The sequence below is a fragment of the Chinchilla lanigera genome, unplaced genomic scaffold, assembly GCF_000276665.1.
Source record: "Chinchilla lanigera isolate Chin_1 unplaced genomic scaffold, ChiLan1.0 scaffold00012, whole genome shotgun sequence".
Classification (NCBI taxonomy): Eukaryota; Metazoa; Chordata; class Mammalia; order Rodentia; family Chinchillidae; genus Chinchilla; species Chinchilla lanigera.
The window spans coordinates 4,276,615-4,302,752 of record NW_004955413.1 but is presented as its reverse complement, the minus strand read 5'-3'; the positions used below and the strand labels follow the sequence as shown (position 1 = coordinate 4,302,752).

The window sequence follows — 26,138 nt, the reverse complement described above, 5'->3', positions numbered from 1 at the left end:
GAAGCCATTTCCGCCCCTATGTGTCGTGACTTCCGCCCGAATATCCCGGGGTGCTAACAGCGCCGGAAGTGTCCTGGCCGCTCCCGGAAGTGACTCGGCCTTTGCACTCCCCCCCTTTTCTCAGTGGCTCCCCCCCGTTGCTATTTCCCTCCCTCCCCCTTTTTCGTTTCCGGCGCTCCCGCCTTCTCGCCACAGCGACTCTCTCCCGAGCCTGTGGGGGGGGGGAGAGGGAGGGGGGCGTGGAGCAATTGGGGTTCCCGGGAGCTCCAGCTCCAGCACTTCCGGGTGAGTGTTCGGGAGGGCGGGGGACCACCCACTGCCTCGCGCCCCCGCCCTGCGGGTGTCTCTCGCGCGCTCCTCGCGTCTATGTGTGTAGGTCTGTCTCGCGCCTGAGTGCGTGCCCGCGCGCCCCGCCGCGCGCTCTCTCCCTCCTAGCCCTCCCGCCCCACTCGGCTCCCTCCTTCCCCAGCGCATGCAGCCCCTCCCGCGCTCCGGCTCAGGCTCTGGCGCCACCGCAGCAGTTGCCGCCGGGTGAGTCTCGCGCCGCTGCAGCTGGCGCACGCCGAGCGCCCCGCTCCTCTCCCTCCCCTTTTCCTGGGGGGAGGGGGTCCACGGTGTGACTGTGAGTGTCCGTCCCGGAACCGGAAGTGGCTGTGGAGGAGCGGGCGATGGGGAGGAATGGGGGGGCTTAGGGGGCGGGTGCCTGTCTGGTGGGTGGCAGAGTTCAGCTCCCTGGAGGGGTTAGGAGGGACGTCCCAAGGAAGGGTCTTGGAGGAAAGAGTGGGGGGTGACATCAGGAGAAAGCTGCCCTGGGCTGTCTCAGGGGATCGAAGGTTTGGGGGGAACAGCTGGGGTCTCCAGTAGGTAGACCACTGTACTAGCTAGGGAGGTAGTGGTTGGCACCGGGCCTTGGTAGGCAGGGGGCGAAGTCCTCGCAGAAGTAGGGGGAGCCTAGAGGAAGTAGTTGGGCCTGAACTTGGCAGTGTGCCTGACACAAGGACTGGTGCATCTCCCCAGCTTTCAGCTTTGCCTTCTGAGGCCACTTCTCAGGGGCAGGGACTGTGCTCCCCTCGAACTTCAGGTGCTCTCTGACCCATGTACCTGTGGCCAGGAAGGAGAGACGAGTCAGTGTCTGAGCCTAGGAGAACCCAAACGCTGGTGATAGTTCATCTCAGTTTCTGGAAATTGCATTTATTTCCCTTGAGTCCACATAGGGGTGGCACAGAACTCCCAGTACGCTATCCTTGCATCTTTGAATTGTTGGTTGGGAGTCAGCCTGCCTTCCAGACTGACTGCTGACTGTCAAGGAATTCCTGAGCTTTCTACAGTTCTGTGGTGGCTGTGGAAAGGACCAGCTGCACTCTCACTGGCTCCTGTAACCTAGACAATTTATTTACAGAAAGTTCAGGAGCCCTGGAAAGGAGAAGGAATAAGACGACAGGAGGAAGAGAGAGAGAGGGTAAGACAATTTTGGGTTCTTTGGTTTTAGGGGAGAGGGGCTTTTTTGGACAGTGTAACAGAAATTTTCAAGTAATAGCAATCATAATACTGGTGTGTACTGTGGGAGAAAGAGCAGTCTTTTTGGATTATTTCTTCAGGGTACCCAAGAAGTGTCAGTGTAAGAAGTTGATACTGTACCCTTGTCACCTTCCATTTCCACTAGTCCTCAGCAGGAATGAAATGTGAAATGCCCAAGTGAAACCAGACCACAGTAGGGATGGTCTGTGGGTAGGGGTGCATTGTGTCCAAGGGAGAAATTTGTTCTGCTCTAGGGACGCAAGGACTCCTAATTGCCAATGTAGTCCTTAAATCGTAGCGAATGGAACTGTTTCCCTGTATTTGGAACAGTGGAGCTAAGTTTAGGGGGAGGTTTCTATTCTTAATACCAGTGGAGTGTTTCAGGTAGATCTATTGAGTAGTCACAGAATCAGTGACTTGAGGTTATTTGAATTTGGTGTATCAGGGTGAAGCTTTCAGGGACGAAATTTTTTCTTGGGTAGTTTGGAGCAAAAGTAATAAAACCGTATGGAGTAGACTCCAGAGTAAGTGTGGGAGAATTCATTGTGTGGCCTGATGATAATAATGAAAGTCTTAGGTAGCCTGAAGTGGTAATGTATGGAGTTAGTTGAGAATTTAACACCTTAGAAAATAAAGGACCACTTTAAAGCCACTTGTGGCACATACCTATAATCCCAGCAGGAGGCTAAAGCAGAAGGATCAAAAGTTCACAACCAGCCTGGACAATTTAGTAACTCTGAAAGATTGGGGATGGCTGGATGTTGTATTGCATGTCTATAATCCTAGCACTCTAGGAGACTGAAGCAAGAGGATATCTATGAGTTCAAGGCCAGTTTGAACTATGAAGTGAGACCCTGGTTTTTTTTGTTTTTTTTTTTTTTGAAACAGGGTCTTGTTATGTTGTTCAGGCTGGCCTTGCTGGCCTCGAACTTGCAGCAATCTTCCTGTTTCAGCCTCCTGAATGCTGGGATCATAGGCATGTGCTACCACACTGGGCACAAGACCCTGTTTTTAAGGAAAAAAAAAAAACTGGGGATGTAGCTCAGTGTGAGGACCCTTGGTTCAGTCTTTAGTACGCCTCCAAAGGAACTAATTCCATGCCAGTTTATAACATTTCCTGTAAGTTTATGAACCAAGTTGATAAGTTAAATGAATTAAATATTAGATACTTCTCTAGGTTTATATGTGTATTGTAGTTTTAACATTTATTTATTTATTTATTTTTGGTACTAGGGATTGAACCTAGGGCATGCTAATCATATATTCAGTCACTGAGCTATAACTGCAGCCTTTCTTTTCTCACCTTTCTTAAATACATCATTTAGAGTGGAGTGGGCAGGACAGGGATGCAGTGCTGTCTTTCCCACAGGGTGTGTGATACCATGGGCTGTTGGTGCTCAGGGAGAAGCTGCTGGTTGAAACTGCCGGCCATGTGATGGGGGGCTGCTGGTCTACTGGGGAAAAGCTGTTGTTATTTTGTATTGGAAAGATTTTAAGTAAGGCAGCAGCAGCAGCAGCAGTAGTGGTAGTAGTAAATAGTATTGTGATTGATTTTTTTTTTTTTTTTTCCTGGTGCTGGGAATCGAACTCAGGACCTTGCACTTGCCAGGCAGGCACTGTACTGCTGAGCTATATCTCTGACCCCGTGATGGATGTTCTTGAACGTCCTTAAAACCTGAGAGTGTTTTCTTACTGAGAAAAAAAAAATGGTTTCTTCACTTTCATATCCTTAGCTATTATTTACAAAATTTCTGAAATTATACTTCTGAACTGTTTCTCTCAATAGAATATCTTAAGTTTTTCTGTACTTCAGATTTTTTTCTTTTTGTTTTTTTGGGGTTTTTTGCATCTTTTTCTTGTTGATATATCTTGTAGATAATTGCTAAGCTGGAAGCTAAACATCTGTTACCTTTGGATAGTTCCTTTGTAATTATGTGGTCTTTGTGTAATTTTCACTAATTGTTACTAACAGTCCTCATCATGTAGATGTATTTCTCTTGATTCCCTTCATGATTTTCTAAAGGTTGTTTGTGTTTAAGGAATGTTATTTTCTTAGGAAAAGAAAAATCATTCTTTACTTGTAAAACAGCGGTAAAAAGTCAATAGTAAGTACTGGGAAAGATGTGGTGATCTTCACTGTATTTGCCAAAATCATTTACAAGAGGCCATGACACCTTTATCCCCTTGATGGTTGGCACCGTGGAACAGTGTGGTCAGAGGGACAGAGCTCAGCAGCAGGAGCGCATGTCCTACTCTGAGTTTCATGGATATTACTTAACGATGTCTCTCTCTGTCACTTGCTCAGTGCTTCCAAGATTTCTTTTGAGAGTGAAGAACTCGAATGAATGATGGTCTCTTACTTGATTATAGTAAACATCTTATTAACAGAACGGTTGAGACTTAATGCAGGAGTAAAATTGAAATTAGAACTGAGATTTTCAATCAGGCAGCATTCCTCTTTACAGCTATTTGGGGCTATAAGGGAAGCCTTCCACTTCCTTCCCAGTGTAGGGTAAACCAAATCCTATTTTGTTAACACAGTACTGGGGATTGAACCGAGGGTCTTGGCACTGAGCTATATCCCCAACCTTTTTCTTATTTTTTATTTTGAGACAAGGTCTTGCTGAATCACTGAGTTGCCCAGGCTGGGCTTCAACTTGTTTGTTTGTTTTTCCCCCTGTACAGGGAATCGAACTCACGACCTTGCGCTTGCCAGGCAGGCACTGTGCTGCTGAGCTAAATCCCCAGCCCTGGGCTCCAGCTTGTGATCTTTCTGTTTCATCCTCCCAGGGTGCTGGGATTACAGGCCTGCGCCTCCAGGCTGGCTGCTGCTTAATTTTTTGAATATATTGTTATAATCACCAAAACTGACTTCTTCACATTGTGGGATTGTTGCTGTGTGCCTGCTGGGATATTAGGATGGTTTGGTGAGATTTTTCTCCATAAAAGGCAGAATAAGTGGTAGTGGACAGTGAATGGGGATGTGAATGACCTGGCCCAGGGTACCTGTTCCCTAACCCTAACAGCGTTCACTCTTGGCTCTCCCACTGATCTCATTTCAAGGGATACACAGATCTAAGCCAACTCGATCAGAAGACCTATAGGCATGTGTATGGTCTTTCCTTGTGCCAGGACCTGCTGTGGTTGTAATCTTCCATATTCTCTTCAGAACCATAGCAGAGCAGTTGGATGGCTATTCAGGTATTAGGGTGAGGGGGGCTTTTTATTTATTATCTTCTAGAAGTCTTATCTTACTCAGACTCCATTATTTAAAAATGAATTGTCTGTGTAACCAAGTGAGATTTTATAAGATATTGAACTTATACTGCTGTTAATGAAAACTTCAATTTTAAGCTGGGCAGCACAGTGCATCCCTATAATCCTGTGACATAGGGATGCTGAGGCAGGAGGATTATAAATTCAAGGCCAGGCCAAGCAGTTTGACAAGAGCTTGTCTCAATTAAAATTTTTTTTGAAAGACCACAGATGCTGGATGTAGTACCACATGCTTATAATCTCAGTACTCTGGAGGTGGAGGTAGGAGGATCTCCACAAGTTCAAGGCCAGCCTAGGCTGCATAGTGAGTTCAAGGACAGCCTGAACTACATAGTGAGACCTGGTCTCAGAAAACCAAAAACAACAAAAAACAAAACAAAAGGCTGAGCGTGGTGACACACATTTATGATCCCAGCACTGGAGGCTGAAGCAGGAGGATCTGCAAATTTGAGGCCCATCTGCATTGTATAGGGAGACCCTATTTCTAAAAGACAAAAAAAAAAAAAAAGGCTGGGGATGAAGCTCAGTGGGTGCCCTGGGTTCTATTCCTTCAATAATGGAAACAAAACTAAACTGAGAACTAATTTTGTTTGGTTTTCTTTTTATATTATGAAAGATATACTTTATTGTTTAGTAATCAATAAATGTAAGGTGTCATAGGCAAAAACTTTAATTTTGACAACTATGTGAAAAAAATATAATTCATTCCTGGAAAGTGTTTCAGTTTTAGTTCCTGAATCAAGCTATAACACCACAGCGTATACTTTAGTTGTATGGTTTTGGTCTCTTACAGAAACATTTCTTAACCCACTGTTTGGTGCCCTGCTCTATTTACTGTTTGACTCTGTACCTTTAGTTTCTGTATTTGAAAGATCAGGTGTTACAATACATGCCTCATAGAATGGTGGAGATTAAATTGGGAGCAATGATGCGTACCTGTAATTCTGGCTACTTCCAGAGGGTGAGGCAAGGGGATCCCAAGTTCAAAGCTAGTCTGGCAAACTAGTAAGACCTTGTCTCAAAAAAAAAAAGGCTGGGGCTGGGGAAATGTCTCAGCAGTACGGTGCTTGCCTGGCAAGCACGGGGTTGTGAGTTCAATTCCTGGTACCAAAAAAAAGCTTGAAAAATAAAAAGGCTAGGGTTGGGGCTTAGTGGTGGACCACTTGCCTAGCATGCACAAGGCCTTGGGTTCCATCCCCTGTACTGGGAGGATAAAGAAGAATTGTGGTGTTGAATGATGTAAGAGACACTAAAGTGCTTTGAATGCTACCTTGAATATAGTAAGCTCACAGTAAATGTTAATGATTATGGCAGCGCTGGGGATGTTGTCTGCCACATCACTTAATCTACTCTTGTTACAAAGATTTACAGGAGTCAGGGATGCCCTTGGAACTCCTCAGAATCCCAGAGGAACCCCAGAAACTGCTCCACATGGAGGACAATATGAGTGGATGTGACATTTTAGGAAAGGGGAGGGCCTTGTTCAGGAATTCCATAGGTATACTTTTTTTTTTTTTTTTTTTTGCTGATACTGGGGTTTGAACCCAGGTAGGGCCTTTGCACTGTTACATCCCCTGCCCATTGTATTGTATTGTATTGTACTTTTTGTCCTCTTGAGACAGGGTCTTGCTATGCAGTTCAGGCGCCCCTTGAGCTCACTTTGTTGCCCAGGCTGGTCTTGAACTCACAGTGATCCTCCTGCCTCAGCCTCTTGAGTGCTGGGACTACTGGTGTGCACCACTGTGCCCAGCAATCTCTGCCCTTTTCGTATGTTTTGTTTTGAGGGAGGGTTGCCCAGGCTGAGCTTGAACTTGAGATCCTCCTGCCTCTCAGCCAGCCTTCCAGAGTGGTGAGATTGCAGGTTTGCACTCCACCCCCGGCTTGGTGTGTGTGCATTCTTACTACCCGGCTCTCAGTTCCTCTCTGAAGTCTCACATCCATAATACATTTACTTCCTTGAATTTTTTTTTGGCAAGGCCTTGTGGTATATCTCAGGCTTGAGCTCATGATCCCCCTGCTTCAGCCTTGAGTGTGCTGAGATTGCAAGCGTGTACCACCTTGCCGCTCCTAATTCGTTGACTTTTTTGTTTTGGTTTTGGTGGTACTGGGGATTGAATCCAGGGCCTTTGCACTGAGCTACCTCCGTCCCTCCACTGATCCCTTCCCTTTTTTTGAGACAGGGTCTTTCCAACTCAGACTTGGACTTCTCCTGCTTCAGTCTTCCAGAGTGCTGGGATTACAGGCATGGGCCACCAAACCTAGCTACTTTCTTCATTCTTTGTTTTTTTAAGATAGAGTCTCACTATGTAGTTCAGGCTGTCCATGAACTCACTATGTAGCCCACACTGGCCGAGATCCTCCTGCCTCAGCCTTCCGAGTGCTGGGATTACAGGTGTGTGCCACCCCGCCCAGCAACTTGCTTCATTCTTTAGGGAGAAATTATATATTAGATTTTTCTATTGCTGGCCAGCCCAATTCTCTACTCCAGTCAATCCATCAATTATCATTTTCCTCCCTTGTCCATTTCACTTCTCTCACCTACCAGGTTAGACAGTTGTGGTTTAAAGGTTTGAGCCTCTAGCGTCATTTTCAGAATCTGTGTGTAAAACCCACTGACATTCAAGTGATTCAATACCTAATTGCTTTTTGAATGATGAATTCTGACAAAGAAAATGATGAATACAGATGTCAGGGACATGGGAGACACAAACACAGAATACCTGACTACTGCCTCCTCCAAAGCTTGGCATGAGTGGATCCCCTGAAGCTATGATTTTTTTTTTTTTTAGTCTTTTTGAGACAGGGTCTCACTATGCAGTTCAGGCTGACCTTGAGCTCACTTTGTAGTCCAGGCTGGCCTGGAACTTGCAAAGATCCTCCTGCCTCAGCCTCCCGAGAGCTGGGATTACAGGCGTGCACCACCACACCCAGCTAAGCTATGATATTGAAATTCCATTACAGTGCTAGGGCTGGAAGGACTAGGTTATTAGCACTTGTGTGGTGAACCATCTGGTTTTAATGCTCAGTTGGGCTTCAGTATTTGTGGAATCAACCAGAATGTCAGGTAATGGCTGATTTGCACTGCTCTGATGTTGTTAGGCCTAAGATGGTGTTGTCTGTATTCAACATGACACTTTGTGCCTTGTCATTATTACCTAAACAGTTTAGTAGAACAACTGTTTACAAAGCATTTACAGTGCAGTAGCATAAGTAGTCTAGAAATTGTGCTTCCTGTGTAGGTTATCTGCAACACTGTACTGTTTATTAAAAGATTCAGGTGCTGGGGATATAGCTCAGTGGCATAAGTGCCTGCCTGGCAAGTGCAAGGTTATGAGTTCGATTCCCAGTACCAAAAAAAAATAAAGTTGGTTTAAAGGACTCGAGCATCTGCCCTTTGGTATGGGATGTGGTCCTGGAACCAGCCCCCTTTGGGAGCACCATAGACACCTGCATTTCACCACTTAGGATTGATTGGTCATTTCATGTTGAGCCTTGTTTGTGTGAGCTGCTGTAGTTGCAGATTTGGTGCACTTTTGTCTTTTGCCACTTTTAGAAAAAGTAGAGAGAAAAAGAGAAATAGAGCTCTTTCCCCTTGGAGACTTTATGAAAATTGAGAGTGGTCATAGAGCACAACATGTGATGAGCCCCTGAAGATGAGCAACAGAGCAGCATCCAGAGCAGCACCCTTAGCTTTGACACCTTGTTTGGGCCTTTCCCAGTGTCCTTAGTCGCTGTGTGAAAGTCACTTTCTGTGTCTGATCTCCAGCACCGCTAGGCTCTGAGCTCGGCCACCAGTGAGTCCTCAGTGGAATTAGTGCAGCCTGGAGCCATGGGTCTTCCTTCCCTACTTGAGCCTTGGTGACTCATGGCTTGTGGTGGCAGCATGGTGATTTTTCTTTTTCTTTCTTTTTTCAACTGCAGTACTGGAGGGGTCTTCACACTGAGTTAAATTCTCAGCCTCCTCCCCCCCCCCCTTTTTTTGGAGACAGGGTCCTGGTAAATCTCTTTAAATTGGCCAGGCAGGGCTTGAACTTGGGATCCTCCTGCCTCAGCCACCCAGGCTGCCAGGATTACAGGCCTGGGCCAACCATATACCTGGCTGGTAATTTTTTAACTGACACATACTAATTGTACATGCTTATTGGGTAGAATATGGTAATTCCATACATGTGTACCACATGTAATGATTAAATCCCACTCGTTAAACATTTGCCATTTCTTTTGAGTTTCCTTTTTCGGGGGAGTGGGGACCAGGAATCAAACTCAGGCAGGCAGGCACTTGTGCTGCTGAGCTATATCCCCAGCCCTAACATTTGCCATTTCTGTGATGGTGATGTTTATTTCCTGGAGTTTCTCCTCCCTTCCATCAGTCTCATGTCTTCTCCACTGTCTTGTGTGAAGTTGGATCTTTCCTGGTTCAAAATCAGGGGGTGGTACTTTTTTTTTTTTTTTTTTGTCTTTTTAAAAATTTAATTTAATTTAATTTAATTTTTTAAATTATTATTTTAAAGAGTAAAAGAGGGATAACACAGTAATAGGGGGGCTTACTGAATTACAGGCAAAGTGGTAGGAAATTATCAATGGTTGTTGTTTTACATATTGTTATCTACAAGGTAGTTTCTCCAGAAAACAAATAGACAAATAATAGTGAGTTACTGACAAAAGTGGTAGGTTATTATCAATGGTTGTTGTATTATACTTTGGTATCTTCAAAGTGATTTGTAAAGAAAATAAATAGAGCTATATATACATGAGTGACCAATTGAATATTCATTGACTGTTCTCAATGGTAGTTGTAGGAAACACATAATAATAAACATACATCCAGTTACGAAATAGCATAGGAACAATACAAACATTACAGAGTTATGGACAGATTAGTAGGAAAATATCAATGGCTGCTGTAATACATGGTGGTATCTTCAAAGTGGTTTCTCAGGAACACAGAGATACGCGAGAAAGATTGAACAAGTAGTTACAGCCTAAGAGTTGTGAAAAATAGCATATTGCCTCCTCACCAGTGACTGCTTTCACTGAGATGTGACATCTGGAAGGAAGGCCAGGGTTGAAAAGAAGGACCGAGAGACTTGCACCTGTGTCTAGCAACAGGCTCTTTTCTTGTTCCTCCATAGTCATGATTACCCGGGGCTCCTCCATGGAGATGACAGTCTGGCCAGAGGGAGAAGGCAGAGTATGCCCCGGGCCCCCTCATTCCTGTTGGACTAACTGGTAGGATGGGTCTGAGCTCTGGTGCCTCTGCTTCAGAGGGCAGACCGATCTCCAGTGGTCACCTTTGCATTCAGGGCATGGCCCAGGGGGCTTCTTAGGGCAGTTCCTCTTGGGGTGGCCTGGCTTTTAACAATGGCAGCAGATGAATGCAGTTGTCGAGTTCTTCTTGGGGCCCTGAGAATCAGATTTAGGGTCTGTTTCTCTTAGTGCTGCAGCAAAAGTAGCTGCTTTTTCTCGGACTCTTTGTTTTCTTTCCTTGGCCTCCTCCCCGTCACTGCTATAGAATACTGAGGAGGCAGTTCTTACTAACATTTCAAGTGAGCCATCTGGGGCGAAAGCCATTTTTTGTAGCTTTTTCTCTCCAGCTTCCCAGCGCATTGGGACCCCGCAACCATTTAGTGTCCTCTCCCCAACCGTCAGCACAGGCAGCAGGAATCTCGGTGCAGACCTCCCCGGAGCTCCATGTGCTCCTCCACTGCAGCCTGTACTGTCAGGGGAAGAATGGCTTCCTGGGGGTCTCCCCAGGTACTGCGCAAGGTCCTCCTGGTTTCCAGCTTCCGAACAGCTCTTGTGACCCCAGTCAACTAGACCTCTGAGTCTTCGGGTATAGTCTGTATTCTCGTGTTCTCCGAGTCCTTGTTCAGTAGTTGCTCCTCCGCTGACTCTGGACCTTTCTGGTTTTCAACAGCACGGGCAAGAGTGACCCATTGTGTGGCATGTATTCGCAGGGGTTTCTCCATGTTGGGATGATTCATGCACGTCCCTGGGCAGGCCTCCGCAGCCAGTGCGTGGTGGGCCAATTGTGTCATTGCTTCTCTGTGTCATGATAGTTCTTGAGTGCCAGCATGCGCAACTGTGCAGCTTCCTGGGCGCCTGCACGGCTAGGGGCCAGTGCTCCCTGCCACCCGGCTTCCCGGCACAGGCTTTTTGGTCTTTTTGAGACAGGGTCTCGGTATGCAGTTCAGGCTGGCCTCGAACTCACAACAATCCTCCTGCTTCAGCCTCCCAAGTGCCAGGATTAGAGGCGTGCGCCACCACGCCTGGCTCATGGAGAGGTACTCTTGACCAGCCTCCTGCCATTGTCTCGCATGAGAAGCAATCAGAGTGTGAAAAGGAGGGTAGAGTGCCTGGACTCTGTATGCTCTGTGACTTGCCTGTGTCATTCTGAGGGATTACTTCTCTTGTTCTTCCTCCTTACAAAATGTTTTAGAGACAAGGTTTTGCTATGTAACTCAAGCTGGCCTGGAACTCACTATGTAGCACAGGTGGCCTTAATTGCATGGCAGTTACCCTGTCTCAGCCTCCTGAGTGCTGGGATTACCATGCTTGGCTTCTTAGAAAATTTTAACTTTAATATCATCCATGTACAGAAAAAAACTTGAACTCTCAGAAGCAAAGGGAGAAATACAAAGGAAGAGTCTAGTACTGTTCTGAAACTCCTTATGTGTAAGTGTAGGACATTACTACTGGTGCTAAAACTGTTCTTTAAACTGGCAGTTCTTAGTTCCCACTGCTCACCCTGGCATGCCTCATATCCAGTGAAACACCTTGCATGTTCTTTGACCTACATAGGGTCAGTATGGTGATGTCCCCATATATTAGCCTGGTAGTCAAAAAATACCTTAGTTCTGGTTTCTGTCACTTTCATTCCTTGTTAACTTGAACATTTACTGTTTGGGCCTAAAACCATTTTAAGCTCCATAGAACTGTAAACATTTTGGTTGGAAATCTTGACATTTTGTATTTCAAGGAGGATAGATTTAAGAAGTATGGGAGAAGGGGAATAGTGATAAATACTCCAGCTATTTTCAGGCCAGTTGGTGACTTGTTTTTTGTGACCTTGGGCACATACCCTTCCTCTCATGACCTCATTTCTTGTCAGCACAGAAAAGCACTACCACTTGTTTCTTTGGGGCTTGTCACACCTGTGGCTCCATGAGACAAGTATAGTTCTGTCACAGGCATTCACTAAGGTAGCCTTTTTTGGGTAGAAAAGGAGTGCTGAGTAGCTCTGACCAAGGGCATTGGCATACTGGATGCTGTCTTGACTGTTGATTCCCAGGTGCATAGTCAGGTGCCAAGAAGAGATCAACAGCCTTTCAGCACCCTTCTCCATGGCCGAGTTTCTGCAGATCTCTTCCTTTGCGTGATGTGCTCTTCCTTTCTTTTTTCAGGTAGAATGGAAGAATCTCACTTCAATTCTAACCCGTACTTCTGGCCTTCTATCCCCACAGTCTCAGGACAGGTAGGTGGTGTTTGCTTCCTGAGTCCTTTACTTTTCAGCTCTGAGGAGTGAGTTTCTTTACTGACCAAGGCAGTCCTATGACTGGAGTCTGAAGTGACATAAACCATGAGCTAGTCCATCACCGAGGCCTGTCCCTGGGAGCTCGGTAGAGTTTCTGTCTTGGCATCTGTATGGAAGCCCAAAGATCTAGACTGTCATTGTTCCTTGATCTCCAAGGAGGAAAGACTGTAAAGTACTTAGGGAACAGGCAAAATCAGACTGTGGATCTGAAGAAGGACTTCTTTCCCTTTCCTCTCTTTTAGATTGAGAACACAATGTTCATCAACAAGATGAAGGATCAGCTGTTGCCAGAGAAGGGCTGTGGGCTGGCCCCACCTCACTATCCCACCTTGCTAACAGTGCCTGCCTCAGTGTCTCTGCCCTCAGGCATCAGCATGGACACGGAGTCCAAGTCAGAGCAGCTCACGCCACACAGTCAGGCGTCTGTCACCCAGAATATCACAGTGGTCCCGGTGCCGTCGACGGGACTGATGACTGCTGGTGAGCACCTCTGCTCTTCTCCAATCTGAGGTGTTGATCTTCCATGATCAGGACCCCAGGCTGGAGGGCTCTGAGGACACGGGTGTGGGGTGTGTGTGTGATTGCTCAATCAAATTTTTATTAAGTGCCTACTGTGTGCCTAGCAATGTGCTAGGCATTGTGGGGGATACAAAGAAGTAGAAGATGCGGTCCCTGCCTTTGAGGAGGTGACATTCTTTCCTTCTCTGAATCAAGGAGTCTCCTGTTCTCAGAGGTGGAGAAGAGAAGGGAGTCAATCAAGGGGTAAATCTCACTGTTACCAGGGGGGTGGGGACAGGGGTTAGGACATCATTATTTTCTATAGGGTTTGGGGATTCCTGTGCATTGTGGGATGGGGAGGGGTGGTGAGGGGTTAATTAGACAGCTGTCTAGGGGGAAATAAGATGAAACAATTTGGATCAGAACTGAACAACATGACACTGTCTCCTCTTTCTCCCAATCTTAGGTCCCGGTTTGGTAATCACATCCCCCTCAGGCTCTCTTGTGACCACAGCCTCATCAGCTCAGAGCTTCCCCATTTCGGCTCCCATGATTGTCTCAGCTCTTCCCCCTGGCTCACAAGCCCTGCAGGTGGTCCCCGATCTCTCCAAGAAGGTAGCATCCACCCTCACTGAAGAAGGAGGCGGAGGTGGTGGTGGAGGTGGCAGTGTGGCTCCTAAGCCCCCCCGGGGCCGCAAGAAGAAGCGGATGCTGGAATCAGGGCTTCCTGAGATGAGTGACCCTTATGTTCTCTCCCCTGAGGATGACGATGACCATCAGAAAGACGGCAAGACCTATAGGTAGGAATCAGAGCCAGAGGCGGGATAGGGTGAGGATTGCTGTCTCTACTTCCCCTGTGATCTTTGTGTCTTACCCACCCAGGCTTGACACAGACAGCTTTGTAGTTCAAGGCCACACACGTGCATGTCAGGTGTTCCCACTGCAGGCTGGGAAGGCAGAAGGCAGGACTGCTGGCACTTCTCCTATGTGCACACTCCCCCCTCTTTTTTTTTTTTTTTTTTTTCTTGGTCTTTTTGAGACAGGGTCTCTCTGTGCAGTTCAGGCTGGCTGGTCTTGAACTTGAAACAATCCTCCTGCCTCAGCCTCCCAAATGCTAGGATTACAGGCATGCACCACCATGCCTGGCTCCCTCTTCCTTTTTTTAGCTCCACTTTTGGTGGTCAGTGGTCATGACTGACTTTTGAGTGACAGGAGAATGTCTCATAATAAGGCTTTAGACCAGGTTTGAGACGCTATAACTCTTTTTTGCTTTCTTTGTTTCCTATTGCTGTTTTCCCAAGAATGCTTTCTGGTAAGCACCTAACCTAGTCTGTGTGCCATCCACCAGCTTTTGGGCCATATTTGAGCCTGGAGTCTGCCTAACCCCTCATGGTTGGGATGATGGGAGGGGTCTACAGAAAAAGGTGGAAGGAATAGGATACTTCCCCCTTTGGGAATATATGCTTATAAAATGACTGCTTGCTCTCTAATTTGTGGAAGTCATTTTGATGCTCTACTTTCTCAAGTTGTTGCCAAAAGCCGTCATCTGCACATTTACATGTGGTATTATGCAGAAATAATTGCATAAGTAAATACCCTGCCCTTTGGAAGTTGAAAATCTTAATCCTGTTGAGCTGTCAGGGGCCCTTGTGGGTTTGGGTTTGGTCCCAGAATGCACAGTGGGGATAACCACTCCCACAGATTGGATGCAGATAGGGACAGATGTGCATGGCTGGGAGATGGAATCTGTCCTTAGTGTACCGAGATGGGCAATGTTGTTCCCATTTTAGGAGCGAAGGGAACTGCGCCACAGGAAATGGACAGAGCCTTGGGCTCATGGATTCAGTTCCCGGCTCCACCACGAACTTGCTGTGTGACCCTGGGCAAGTCCTTTTCCCCTCTCTGGGCCTCAGTTTCCTCATGTAAAATAGGGAGAATTCTGTTCATATCTCCCATTTGTTGGGAGTATGTATATCATATGAACTTTGAATATTGGGAACTTCAGAAAGATGAAAAATAGTCATACTTAGCATTTACTTTATTTGCATTATGTAGCTCTACTGAAGAGAGTAGCTACAATTACACTGTTTAAATCTCTTTATACATGAAAACAAGGCCTTTGTTGCTGTGCAGAAAGTAATGAGCACTGCAGTATTCCAGGTCATAATGCAAAAGTTCATTGCAACTTTATTTTACAGGTGTACCCCGCTTAATATAATTAGTATTCCTGGAAAGTGTTTACAGCATATCATGTTATAAAGGTACATAATAAGTTTTACTCATTTAAAGGGATTTATATATTCATAGTATGGAAAATCCCTTTGAAGTTTATTGTGTAGAAATCTAGATTTTTATGTTTGATTAAAGTGAGGTCACAGAGCCATGGAGAGCCATCTGTATAAAATATGCTGTTGGAAGTGTGGGAGGCTTCTCCAACCCCCTTGGGAGCACTTCTGACACGTCAAAGTGCTGTGATTTTCCTAGGTCCTATTTGTGTTTGGCTTCTGAGTCCATGTTACAGTTACCTCTGGACTTCCCAAACTATATAAAAAGGAGTATGACTATATAGTTGGAAAGAGGCCTGATAGGACTTTCCATGCCCTCAGTGTTTTTGGTGTTCTTGAAAGACCCCTACAATCAAGCAACTAAAGGGAACTATGAAATTGAAGGTGACTGATTGTGTCATGGGTACACAGTGTTCGTTCAGAAACTCAGAGCTTGGGTGTTCTGGAGAAGTCTTCAGTCACTGAGAGTGCTGTTCTTGCACATGTGGGTCACCATCTCCATTGCAGTGGTTATAGTGTTTGACTCAGTACTGGGGGATTGGGTTCTGAAATTCAGGGTGAGCCGACTGGTCTCTGACTTTGTTCAGTGTATGCAGTGGGAAGATTAATCACGTGCTCATTTATCTTGGGAAAAGTTTTGAGAGAAAATCATCTGTAATTGTCTTGAGCATCTTAGGGGAAAAAAACAGGACAATAATTCAGAATGGTCATTGTGTCCAAGACTACTGTGGTGCATGCCTCCAAAGCCATGTTCTTATTGTGTTGGATGTGAATGGGGCCTCGGGAGTAAGTCACCCAGGGATGTAAGGTGCTGCCTTTCTGTCCCCTGCCAGTAGCCCACTGCCACAATTCTCTTTAAGCAGATTTCTTTCCAGTCATCTAATGCATTAGACCCCTTTTATTCTTATTTGGGTTCACAGGATTTCAAAGTTAGATATAAAGGTTAAATATCTCTTCTCTGAGTGCTGAGGACAAGAAGTGTTTTGGATTTTTTCCAACTTCTAGAATATTTGTACATACATAGGAGATTTCATGGGGATATGTTCGAGTACAAACATGAAATTCATTTGTTTTCTGTACGCCTTATACACATAGTCTGAAGCTAATTTTATATAGTACTTTTAGTGAGCCTGCATTTTGACTGCCACCCATCATGTGAGGTCAGGTATAGAATTTTCCACCTGTGATGTCTTGTCAGCTACAAAGTTTTGGATTTTGGAGAATTTTAGATTGTGGATTTTTGGATTAGTGATGCTCAGCCTGTCCACTAATGGTCAGTTGGACCGAGGCTAGTCCCTTCACCTGGTGGATGATTTATCTAGCCTTTGCTTCTATAGCATCAGGGGTCTTGTGTTAGGTTGCCTCATGGCTCTCTAGGGAATAACTCTCCTACTTGGCTTCTGAGCCTTTGTGTTTCTGTAAAACAGGCAGGGATAATAACTCGTCAGGTTGCTGGGAGGAATAGCCAATGCCGGGCATGAAATCACAGCATTCAGAAGGGCGAGGCAGGAGAATTGCCGCAAATTCAAGGCCAGCCCGAACTACGTAGTGAGACCCCTGTCTTAGGAAAAAAAAAAAAATAGTGCCCAGTGTCAGGCAGTATCAGGAAGAATAAGAAGTGGCAACTATTGTTATTTCATTATTATGTTTGGTACCTTTGGAGACTGTTCTCTTTTTTTTTTGGCCAGTCTATTGTTAATTAATTGAAGCTTTGCAGATTCTTCTGTATTTGGAAAATTTGATGATGAGAGTTACTTCTTTTTTTATAATTAACTTTCATGTTAAAGGCATAGTTGTGTGTTTAACACCTGAGAAACAAGCCTACTGAGATTTTATTTGAGGGGCTGGGGATTTAGCTCAGCGGCACAGCGCCTACCCAAGCAAGCGCAAGGTCATGAGTTCGATCCCCGCTACTGCGGGGGGGGGGGGGGCATTTTATTTGAGTTAAAATCAAGTTATCAGAGCTGTGTATGCAGTTCAGTGGTAGAGCACTTGCCTAGCATGCACAAGGCCCTGGGTTCAGTCCCTAGCACTATTCCTTTTCTTCTTGACTTGATTCTGGCAAACTATGCTATATCTTTAGTATAGTTCCCCTCCAAGTGACACTGGGGTCTAGTGCTAACCCCAGTCTTGATGAAATATTTGGTAGCACGAGCTCCTCCGTCAACACTGAGGCTGTTAGCATAAATGCCATTCTATACCTAGGGAAGACTTGGCCTACCTTTGCCTGGCCCTTCTAGGGGTGAAAATTGTTCTCTCCATGTTATAGACCAGGAAGTGAGATCTCGGTTAATGAGCAGGCTTGTAACTTTGTCAGAGCAGAGCCAGGGCATCCAGACTCCCATTGGCTATGTCCTATGAACCATGCTGACTACGTACAGAACCACCCTCGTCCCATGCAGTAACTGGGCAGCTGAGACATCAGTCAGGGCTTGACAGGCTGGAACTTAGATTTCCTTCAGAGTTATCAAGTGACTGGAGAAATGGGAAGTGGCATGAATGATGGGAATTTTAACAGTAATATAAGGCCATACCCAGTTAATTGTGGTGTTGTTTTCTCTGAGGAATTCAGTGTTTTTTTAGTCTTGATATCAGTTATTCTTTAAAAAATTCTCCTGACATTGAAAAAACACACACACAGATTAGCAACAGCACATCTCCCCAAGTCCCTCTTAGAAAATGGGGAGAACCCAGAGAAGAGACACTTGCTCTAGTTGCCTTGGTCAGGCTGCTGACCTTTCTGCTCACCCATATTGTATACTGGTGAGTTGTTAATGGAAATGATATGGTTCCAGCTCATGTGTAAATAGCTTTACCCAGTAAAGCCTGAAGACCTGTGGCTTGGCTGGTGCAGAGGCTTCCTAGTCTGATATTGTTGGACAGGAAAAAGAGTCATCAATCCAGGTGACGAATGAAAGCTACTAGGTGCTGATGATGCCACCCCGGAGTGCTGACATTGGCTTCATGTGCTAGGAAAGAAGTTTACCCTGGAAGTTCATTGTCTGGCCAAAAGATAAAAGGGGACAGTCTACTACTGCCATCTGCCTTGGCTTATGGAGGCTGGGGAGGCTGTGCTAGGTGATTGATGGAATAGCAGTAGCAGGGTAGAGTCCAGACACAGATGGTTTGGAAAAGCCCCTCTAAATAATTTTGAGACGGGGCTGGGGATTTAGTTCAGTGGCAAAGCGCCTGCCTGGCAAGCACAATGTCATGAGTTCGATTCCTGGTACCAGAAGAAAAGAAAGAAAGAAAGAAAAAAAAAAAAAACAATAATTCTGAGAGTTCTCCGCCTCCATCTTTCTAGGAATCATTGCCAAAAGTAGGGAAAACCTCTAGAGGACAAGAGAATCTAATTCTTCATCATGCTCTCGGGGCTGTACATAGGGAAATTGGAAAAAGGAGTTTTTAAAGGCTGAAATCAAGACAGATATTCCTGGCCCAGTAAAAGCCATATCCACCCAGATCCCTGTATTTTTCTGCCTTACCAACATTGAATTCTTGTTTTTATACACTTAGGAAGACCAGTCATTCAACAAACATTGATTATTTATAACTGTGTTAGAAGCTTAGGCTGTAAAGATGAGTAATAAACTATCCTCAAGGGCCTCATGGTGTAGTTAGAATAGGAGAGGGATCAAATAGTGGCTTCTCTGGGAAGTGGAGGGAGGGTTCAGCAGTGCTCCTGGTGGAAAGGGTTCTGACTGCTGCCTCACTTGGCCCAGGTGCCGGATGTGCTCCCTGACATTCTACTCAAAGTCGGAGATGCAGATCCACTCCAAGTCACACACCGAGACCAAGCCCCACAAGTGCCCACACTGTTCCAAGACCTTCGCCAATAGCTCCTACCTGGCCCAGCACATCCGAATCCACTCAGGGGCTAAGCCCTACAGTTGTAACTTCTGTGAGAAGTCCTTCCGCCAGCTCTCCCACCTTCAGCAGCACACCCGGTAAGGCTGCTCTTGGTTTTACCCACTGTCCAGCTGTGATCCCCTCCCCAAGGCCATGTGGCTTGTACTGACTCCTCTCTTCATATGTATTCTTTTTTACCTTTCATCTTTGCCCTTTGGGATCCTCAATTCTCTCCTGTTACTGTCTGTGAAAAAAATAAACTATATCCTCGCAGTGTGGGGGGCCTTGAAAATTGTGGTCTATAATCCCAAACTCTGGAACAATTCTTGTGATTTTTTTTTGTGTCTGTGTTTGGAAGTCTTCTGCAGAGCAGGCCCTGATTTTACTATATGCTTCAGTTCAGAACCCAGGTGTGCATTCAACTTCAGGTCCATGGGGAACAGGCGGTATTGGTCTGTGTTCAAATTGCTATTTGGAAGCAGGGTGTCTGTGGTGAGTGTGTGATCTTAGGAAAAAGCCAAGGGTTGACAAGACTGGATATTTTAATGCTACCAGAAGCCATGGGTCGCAGCTCTTCATCATCTCACTGCCATTCTAGCCATCGACTTACCATCAGCAACAACCTAGACCTGGGTGTCCTCTTCATTAGCCTCTCCAGGCCGGAGCGTGTTTGGGAGGAGGGAGGAGGGGGTGCTGTCATCTGCCAAGCAACATCATTTCACCAAGCAAAGAGCAGAGCCCGTGGTGTCGAACTGCTCCCTCCTCCCCCCTTCCCTCCTCTCCTCTCCGGCAGGATCCACTCCAAGATGCACACGGAGACCATCAAGCCCCACAAGTGCCCGCACTGCTCCAAGACCTTCGCCAACACCTCCTACCTGGCCCAGCACCTCCGTATCCACTCGGGGGCCAAGCCCTACAACTGTTCCTACTGCCAGAAGGCCTTCCGCCAGCTCTCCCACCTCCAGCAGCACACACGGTAAGGGAGAGTGGCGGGCTACTGACCCGCCCCGCTGGCATGCCCTCCCTACCCCCGGCCCGGACTCGTACGACAGCCCGCATGCGGGGGGCGGGGGAGAGGCCTGGCTGGAGGAGACCGTGACTGACATCGGAGACAAAGAAGACCAAGTATCTACAGTGGAGACTCAAGTGGTGAAGTGAGCTTTTCTGGAACAAGAGCTACCTCCAGGAAATATTCTGTGTGATGTCCCTGATCTCGGAGGCAGGCACCTGAAGCCAGGACAACTTGTCTTTCTCTTGTTTGCCTCCATGAAAATATCCATGCACATGTCTTGCAAGATTTCCTCTTTGATGCCAAAGCAGAGGCACTTCATTGGAGAAGACCACGTCCCTCGCCTGCAGAGCACCAGTTATGAATAGGAAATACTAGCTGGCACCAGCCTGGTTACACCCACAGCAACAGGCAAGGCTCCAAGAGATGCCAGAAGTCCAGAGCAAAACAAAACACCTGCTAAATATCATAGAGAACCAGCAAACAGATAGAAAAGCTGCTACTTTGTAAGGATGCCCATGTTCACCCGATGAACCTGAAGTGGCCAGGAAGAAGGGAGCCTGCCAACTAGAAGAGCTGATGGTCTCCTGCGGTGCTAGTTCAAGTTGAAGAGTCCAAAGGCCATCTCACCCTGCTTCTTGTGGACATGACAGTTTCAACTTCAAGTCATCAGATGTCTTGCTTGGAGAAGAGGAGTCAGACTTCATTCACAAAGCAGAGATGTGATATTTTCAAGGTTATAATGGAGGTCCAAAGGAGGTGGTTCTGAGCTTCATGATGAAGAGCAAGTATCAGTGCACTCTCGGGTCTTGGGCTTGTCTTAGTAGACGGTTAGGGAAAGAGGTCAAACTGGTACCAACTGAGGGATTTCCAGCCATGAGAAGGATGAATTTGGAAAAGCTCGTCAGATCTCCATGAATTCTCATTAATATCCCTGCTACTTTGCACAGTCAACATAACTCTGCTCTTCTTTGCTACCAGAGCCTTCTCTGGAAGTGATGCTCCAGACTGAGGGGGTAGTTTCTGGCTGTTCGGAGGAGGAATGTTGTATTTTTCTTTTTCCTTGCTGTTATGTTTACTTTGTGTTTTCGAATCACTTCCTGGCCTTTTGGCTAAGATCAGGTGTATCTTACATTTCTAAATGTTCACTGGGACAATTAATATAGACGCGAGCATGTATGCTAAATCATGGCCTGCTGGTACCTGGATGCTGAAGCCTTAAGCCTTCCTCCATCAGCAGCAGGGGCTTACCTTGAGCTGAGCCATACAGACAACAGTCAGAAGTCAGGTGTGAGAAACTGCTCAGGTTGGAGAGGAGCTACGGTGGAGCCTCCTGATGAGCTGCTTCCAGGGCACCTGGAAGGCCTCATGGAGGGCTACACAGGAGCTGTCCCGAGTGGCCTTGCTGACATCCATTCTCTATCTTCTCTCATCCTGTGCAGAATCCATACCGGTGATAGACCGTATAAATGTGCACACCCAGGCTGTGAAAAAGCCTTCACACAACTCTCCAATCTGCAGGTAAATGTTCCACCGTCCTCCAAGACCAAGGTGTGAGGGTTGGAGTTAGGGTACCTTGTGACTAGTGCAGTGCTTCTCATAGGTTTCCTCATAAGAATTACTGAGGCACCCAAAGAGCTTTGATCTGTATGGGTCATATCTGTCTAGGTAGGTATTGTGAAACTGAGACACGAAAAAGTACTTAGTAATCTTTTTAAAAAGAATAGCACAAAGTACTGGGGGTGTAGATCAAAGTCAAGGTTTTGGATTCAATGTTCAAGGGGCAGGGAGACAGCGGCACAAGCGCCTGCCTGGCCAAGTGCAAGATCCTGAGTTTGATTTCTGGTACAAAAAAAAAGTCAAAAATGGACTCAATGTTCAGTACCACCAAAAAAACAAGCTATGAGGTTTGATCGAAATACTGAAATTTTATGCTGGGTGTGGTGGCGCACGCCTGTAATCCCAGCACTCGAGAGGCTGAGGCAGGAGGATCATTGCAAGTTCAAGACCAGCCTGGGATACAAAGGGAGCTCAAGGCCAGTCTGAACTGCATAGAGGGGCTGGGGATTTAGCTCAGCGGCACAGCACTTGCCAGGCAAGCGCAATGTCGTGAGTTCGATTCCCGGCACCAGAAAAGAAAACAAAAACAAAAACAAAAAATGAACTACACAGTGAGACCCTGTCTCAAAACAACAAAAAAAATGAAATTTTAAAATTTTATTGCAATAAAAAATATACTTAATCCCCTTCAAAATCCTGTCCCTCACTTCATATATACCCCATTGTTCTTGCAGTTTTTGAAGCAGTTTTTTTTAACTGTAATAACTTGAACTCACTTTGTAGCACATGCTGGCCTTGAACTCACAGCGATGCTCCTGCCTCAGCCTCCTAAGTGCTGCGATTACAGGTGTGCACCACCATGCCCAGCCTGTAATAACTTTTTAATTTAACATTTATCATATTTTTCAGTCACACCTTGTATACAGCTGGGTGTGCTGGCACACACCTGTAATCCCAGCTACTGAGGAGGTAGAGACATGAGGACTGCAAGTTCTAAGCTAAGCCAGCCTGGGCAGTTTAACAAGATGTTATCTCAAGATATTGAAGGGGTTAGGGATGTAGCTCAGTGGTGGAGCACTCTGGGAGGCTAACATTAGTTTCAATCCTGTGGGCCCCTGAAATACTAGTGTTCTCTAGAGATCCCCATGCTTTACTTTGAGAACTGCTGTGCAGGGACAGCAGGTATAAGTTCCTTTCTTTCAGCACCCTGGTATGTGCTACATAAGGTGTGCTGTACCTCCCCCCTCACCTCTAGCTCCCCGAGTTCTGTGGAGGCCATTTCTTCTGCCTTTGATTGAAAGTAAGTTGGGAGGCCTGACACTTACTTACCTCAGGCCCTCCATAAAGTTCAGGGAGAATGGTGGGGAGAGCACCTCCCACTAATCCTGCCTTCTCCTGATTCTCAGTCCCATAGACGGCAGCACAACAAAGATAAACCCTTCAAGTGCCACAACTGTCATCGGGCGTACACAGATGCAGCATCGCTGGAGGTGCACTTATCTACACATACGGTGAAGCACGCCAAGGTGTATACTTGCACGATCTGTAGTCGGGCGTACACATCGGTGAGTGCTTGATTTCTTCCACATAGCCCTGTTACGTCTCCTGTGCCCCTTCCTTCTGGATAAAGATCTGTTACAACATAGCTGGATGTGGTTGCACATACCTGTAATCCCAGCGCTTGGGAGGCTGAGGCACGAGGATCATTGCAAATTCCAGACCAGCCTGGGCTACAAAGTGAGCTCAAGGTCAGCCTGGACTGCATAGCAAGACTCTGTCTCAAAAAAGACCAAAAAAAATCTGTTACAACAAATGAGGTTCAGAAGTAGAAATAATGAGCCCTATGTCTCAGAGGTTTAGGGGATGCCTGGTCCCCTTAACCTATAATGAGTGATAAGCTAGGATTTTTTTTTTCTTTTTTAATTTTTTTGAGACAGGGTCTCACTATGTAATTCAGGCTGGCCTTGAACTTACTATGTAGCCTTGAACTCACTGCAGTCCTCCTGCCTTCCTCTCATGAGTGCTGGGATTGCAGGTGTGTGTACCACCACACCCAGCCTTGATTCTTCATTTTACTTAAACATGGGGCAAAATAAAGCCACTTAAAATGTTCAGGGAGAAAGATTCCAGGTATTTTCTATTAGACTTCACAAAAACATTATAAGGTTGCTTCAGATATTTCTGAGAAAAATGGCAGCTTTTCCCTCTGCCATTGAATGTTCACAGGGCCCTCTAAAAATACCTGACTTAGGGGCTGGGGATTTAGCTCAGCGGCACAGTGCCTGCCTGGCAAGCACAAGTTCGTGAGTTCGATTCCCGGTACCAGAAAACAAACAAACAAAAACGAAAAAAAACCCTGACTTTTCTACTGAACAGTGAGCCTAAAAAGGGCTACATGAATTCTACTTCCTCCCAACTCAGGACTATTCTCCGTATAAATGTTGTTCACTTGATGTTGGGTAAGAGCCAAGGATGCTGATTTAAAAGTGATCTCTCCTCCTGCTTTCACCTCTCAACTTCTTTTTACCATCTCCTCAGGAAACGTACCTTATGAAACACATGCGCAAACACAACCCTCCTGATCTCCAGCAACAAGTACAGGCGGCAGCGGCAGCAGCAGCAGTGGCCCAGGCCCAGGCCCAGGCCCAAGCCCAGGCCCAGGCCCAGGCCCAGGCCCAGGCCCAGGCCCAAGCGCAGGCCCAGGCCCAAGCCCAGGCCCAAGCCCAGGCCCAAGCCCAGGCCCAAGCTCAGGCCCAGGTGTCCCAGGCATCGCAGCAGCAACAGCAGCCACAGCCACCGCACTTCCAGTCCCCTGGGGCAGCCCCCCAGGGTGGGGGCGGTGGGGATAGCAACCCCAACCCTCCGCCCCAGTGCTCCTTTGACCTCACCCCCTATAAGACAGCGGAGCACCATAAGGACATCTGCCTCACTGTCACCACCAGCACCATCCAGGTGGAACACCTGGCCAGCTCTTAGAGATCCATGCTGCCACCCACTGGGAAGAGGAGAAGGAAGTTTTGGTCCCTTCTTTCTCCAGCCTCTCTGGGCAGCCAAAGTCCTCTTCTTCCTGGACAAGCCTCGGCTCCGCCTCCTTGGGCCTCAGGCACGGCTCTCCGTCATAGCAGACCATCTTTATTTTCAACTCCTCTTCAAAAGAAACATCAGCCCTCAGGCAAAGGAATACTGAGCTGTCATCCAGCGGCCCCTCCTGAGTAGAGCTTTTCAAAATTGGGAGTTGGTGCTCACAAGAAGGGTTTGCTGTGACCTCACAGAAACTTGCCTGGTATGGGCACTTAACCTCTCCGATCCCTCTTCATCCTGAGTTTGGGGGACAGAAGACTAGAAGCTGGCTTCCTCATAACAGAAGGGAGCCCTGTGTGCAGCCCACCTCCTATCCTGTGCTTGCCTTCAGAAGAACAGCGGTTTCTCGTGTGCCCCAGCCTGAGAGCCATTCTCTTCCCTACAGATCTCACTCCACTTCCTACCTAGTGCTGGTAGGAGATTTGGGTGGGGATTAGACCTCCTTTGTTTATAAGGGGGCAAGGGCTGAGATGTTGTCCCCAAGGGGCCAGAGATTCCCCAGGTGGTCGAGGGTGGCTTGGAAGTGTGGGTTATCGTTTCACTTGGAGCCTCTCCACCTTCTCTGCCCACCAAGTCCCTGCACTCCTCTCCCTGTCTCAGCCCCCGAGGAGCTTGGGAGGCTCTGTGCTCCAGGACGAGGGTGTTGCGGAGAAGGGAGAGTTCAGGGCAAACACAGGACTGGACATAGCTCCCGAGGTGCCACGGTCAGATGCCGGACACGGATTTATATATAAATATATATATATATACATAAATATATATATATACCCGCTCATCATGGCCATCTTTGTTGTAACCATTTCTGTGTTTATAAATGCATTATCTCTGAGAATTTTCATATTTGATGTCTTATTTTATTTTTGTTTTTTTTTTTTTTAAAAAGTCCCCGTCTCTTATGGGCCCCGGCATTTTTTTTTCCTTTTTCCTTTTTTTTTTTTTTAATCATAGCAAATTTCGGAGAAGACAAAGAATCAGGAAACCAGTTGTTATACAGCAATTTAAAAATGAAAAAAAAAGAAAAATTTATGTACAAACCAAGGGGTGTTTTTAGAACATTGTATAGAAATAAATTCATGTAAAAGGATCAAAGGCAGTGGAACTGCTGATGTGAATGAAGGTGGGAGAAGCTATTCGGGGCACATTTGAGGCCTTAAGAATCTACACAGTGTGAGGAGTGAATGCGGCCCCCGTATGACTCCACAGCCATAGAAGGGTACAGCTTCATTCTCTTTCAGATGAATACTGATCTATGAGGACTTCTGCATACAGACTGTCATGAAGACTGCACTGCCTAAATATGTGAGAATAAGGTTTCAGTAAAGTATTAATAAAGTAGCTGTGCTCCCTATCCAAAACAACAACCAGGGAAACATACGTGACCCATTGAAAGGTTCTCACTTGTGCCTCAGCCACCCAGTTACTTGGTATTATTTTCAGTTGGCAGTGTGTACATAGACATGTGTTTAATACTTTGGCACATTAAAAACAGATGTTTCCAGGGGTGGAAACCGTAGTTATGGGCTTAGGT

General features: G+C 46.4%; 1 protein-coding gene across 6 annotated transcripts; it reads left to right on the top strand.

Annotated features, from left to right (window-relative positions):
* Positions 1-114: 114 nt before the first annotated feature.
* Positions 115-25,694, top strand: Znf384 (zinc finger protein 384). 6 transcript variants are annotated; one of them, XM_013511320.1, is made up of 12 exons: positions 115-285; positions 470-531; positions 1,400-1,459; positions 12,198-12,268; positions 12,571-12,808; positions 13,043-13,090; positions 13,293-13,626; positions 18,834-19,058; positions 19,754-19,936; positions 21,412-21,490; positions 22,936-23,094; positions 24,068-25,694. In XM_013511320.1, exons 4-12 carry the CDS (start codon positions 12,203-12,205, stop codon positions 24,503-24,505), a joined length of 1,770 nt encoding a protein of 589 aa, XP_013366774.1. In that variant the 5' UTR covers positions 115-285; positions 470-531; positions 1,400-1,459; positions 12,198-12,202; the 3' UTR covers positions 24,506-25,694. The 6 variants fall into 6 exon arrangements, with proteins under 6 accessions (XP_013366774.1, XP_013366773.1, XP_005378869.1 ...); XM_013511319.1 differs by having other exon boundaries at positions 436-531; XM_005378812.2 differs by lacking the exon at positions 470-531.
* The last annotated feature ends 444 nt before the right edge of the window (positions 25,695-26,138 follow it).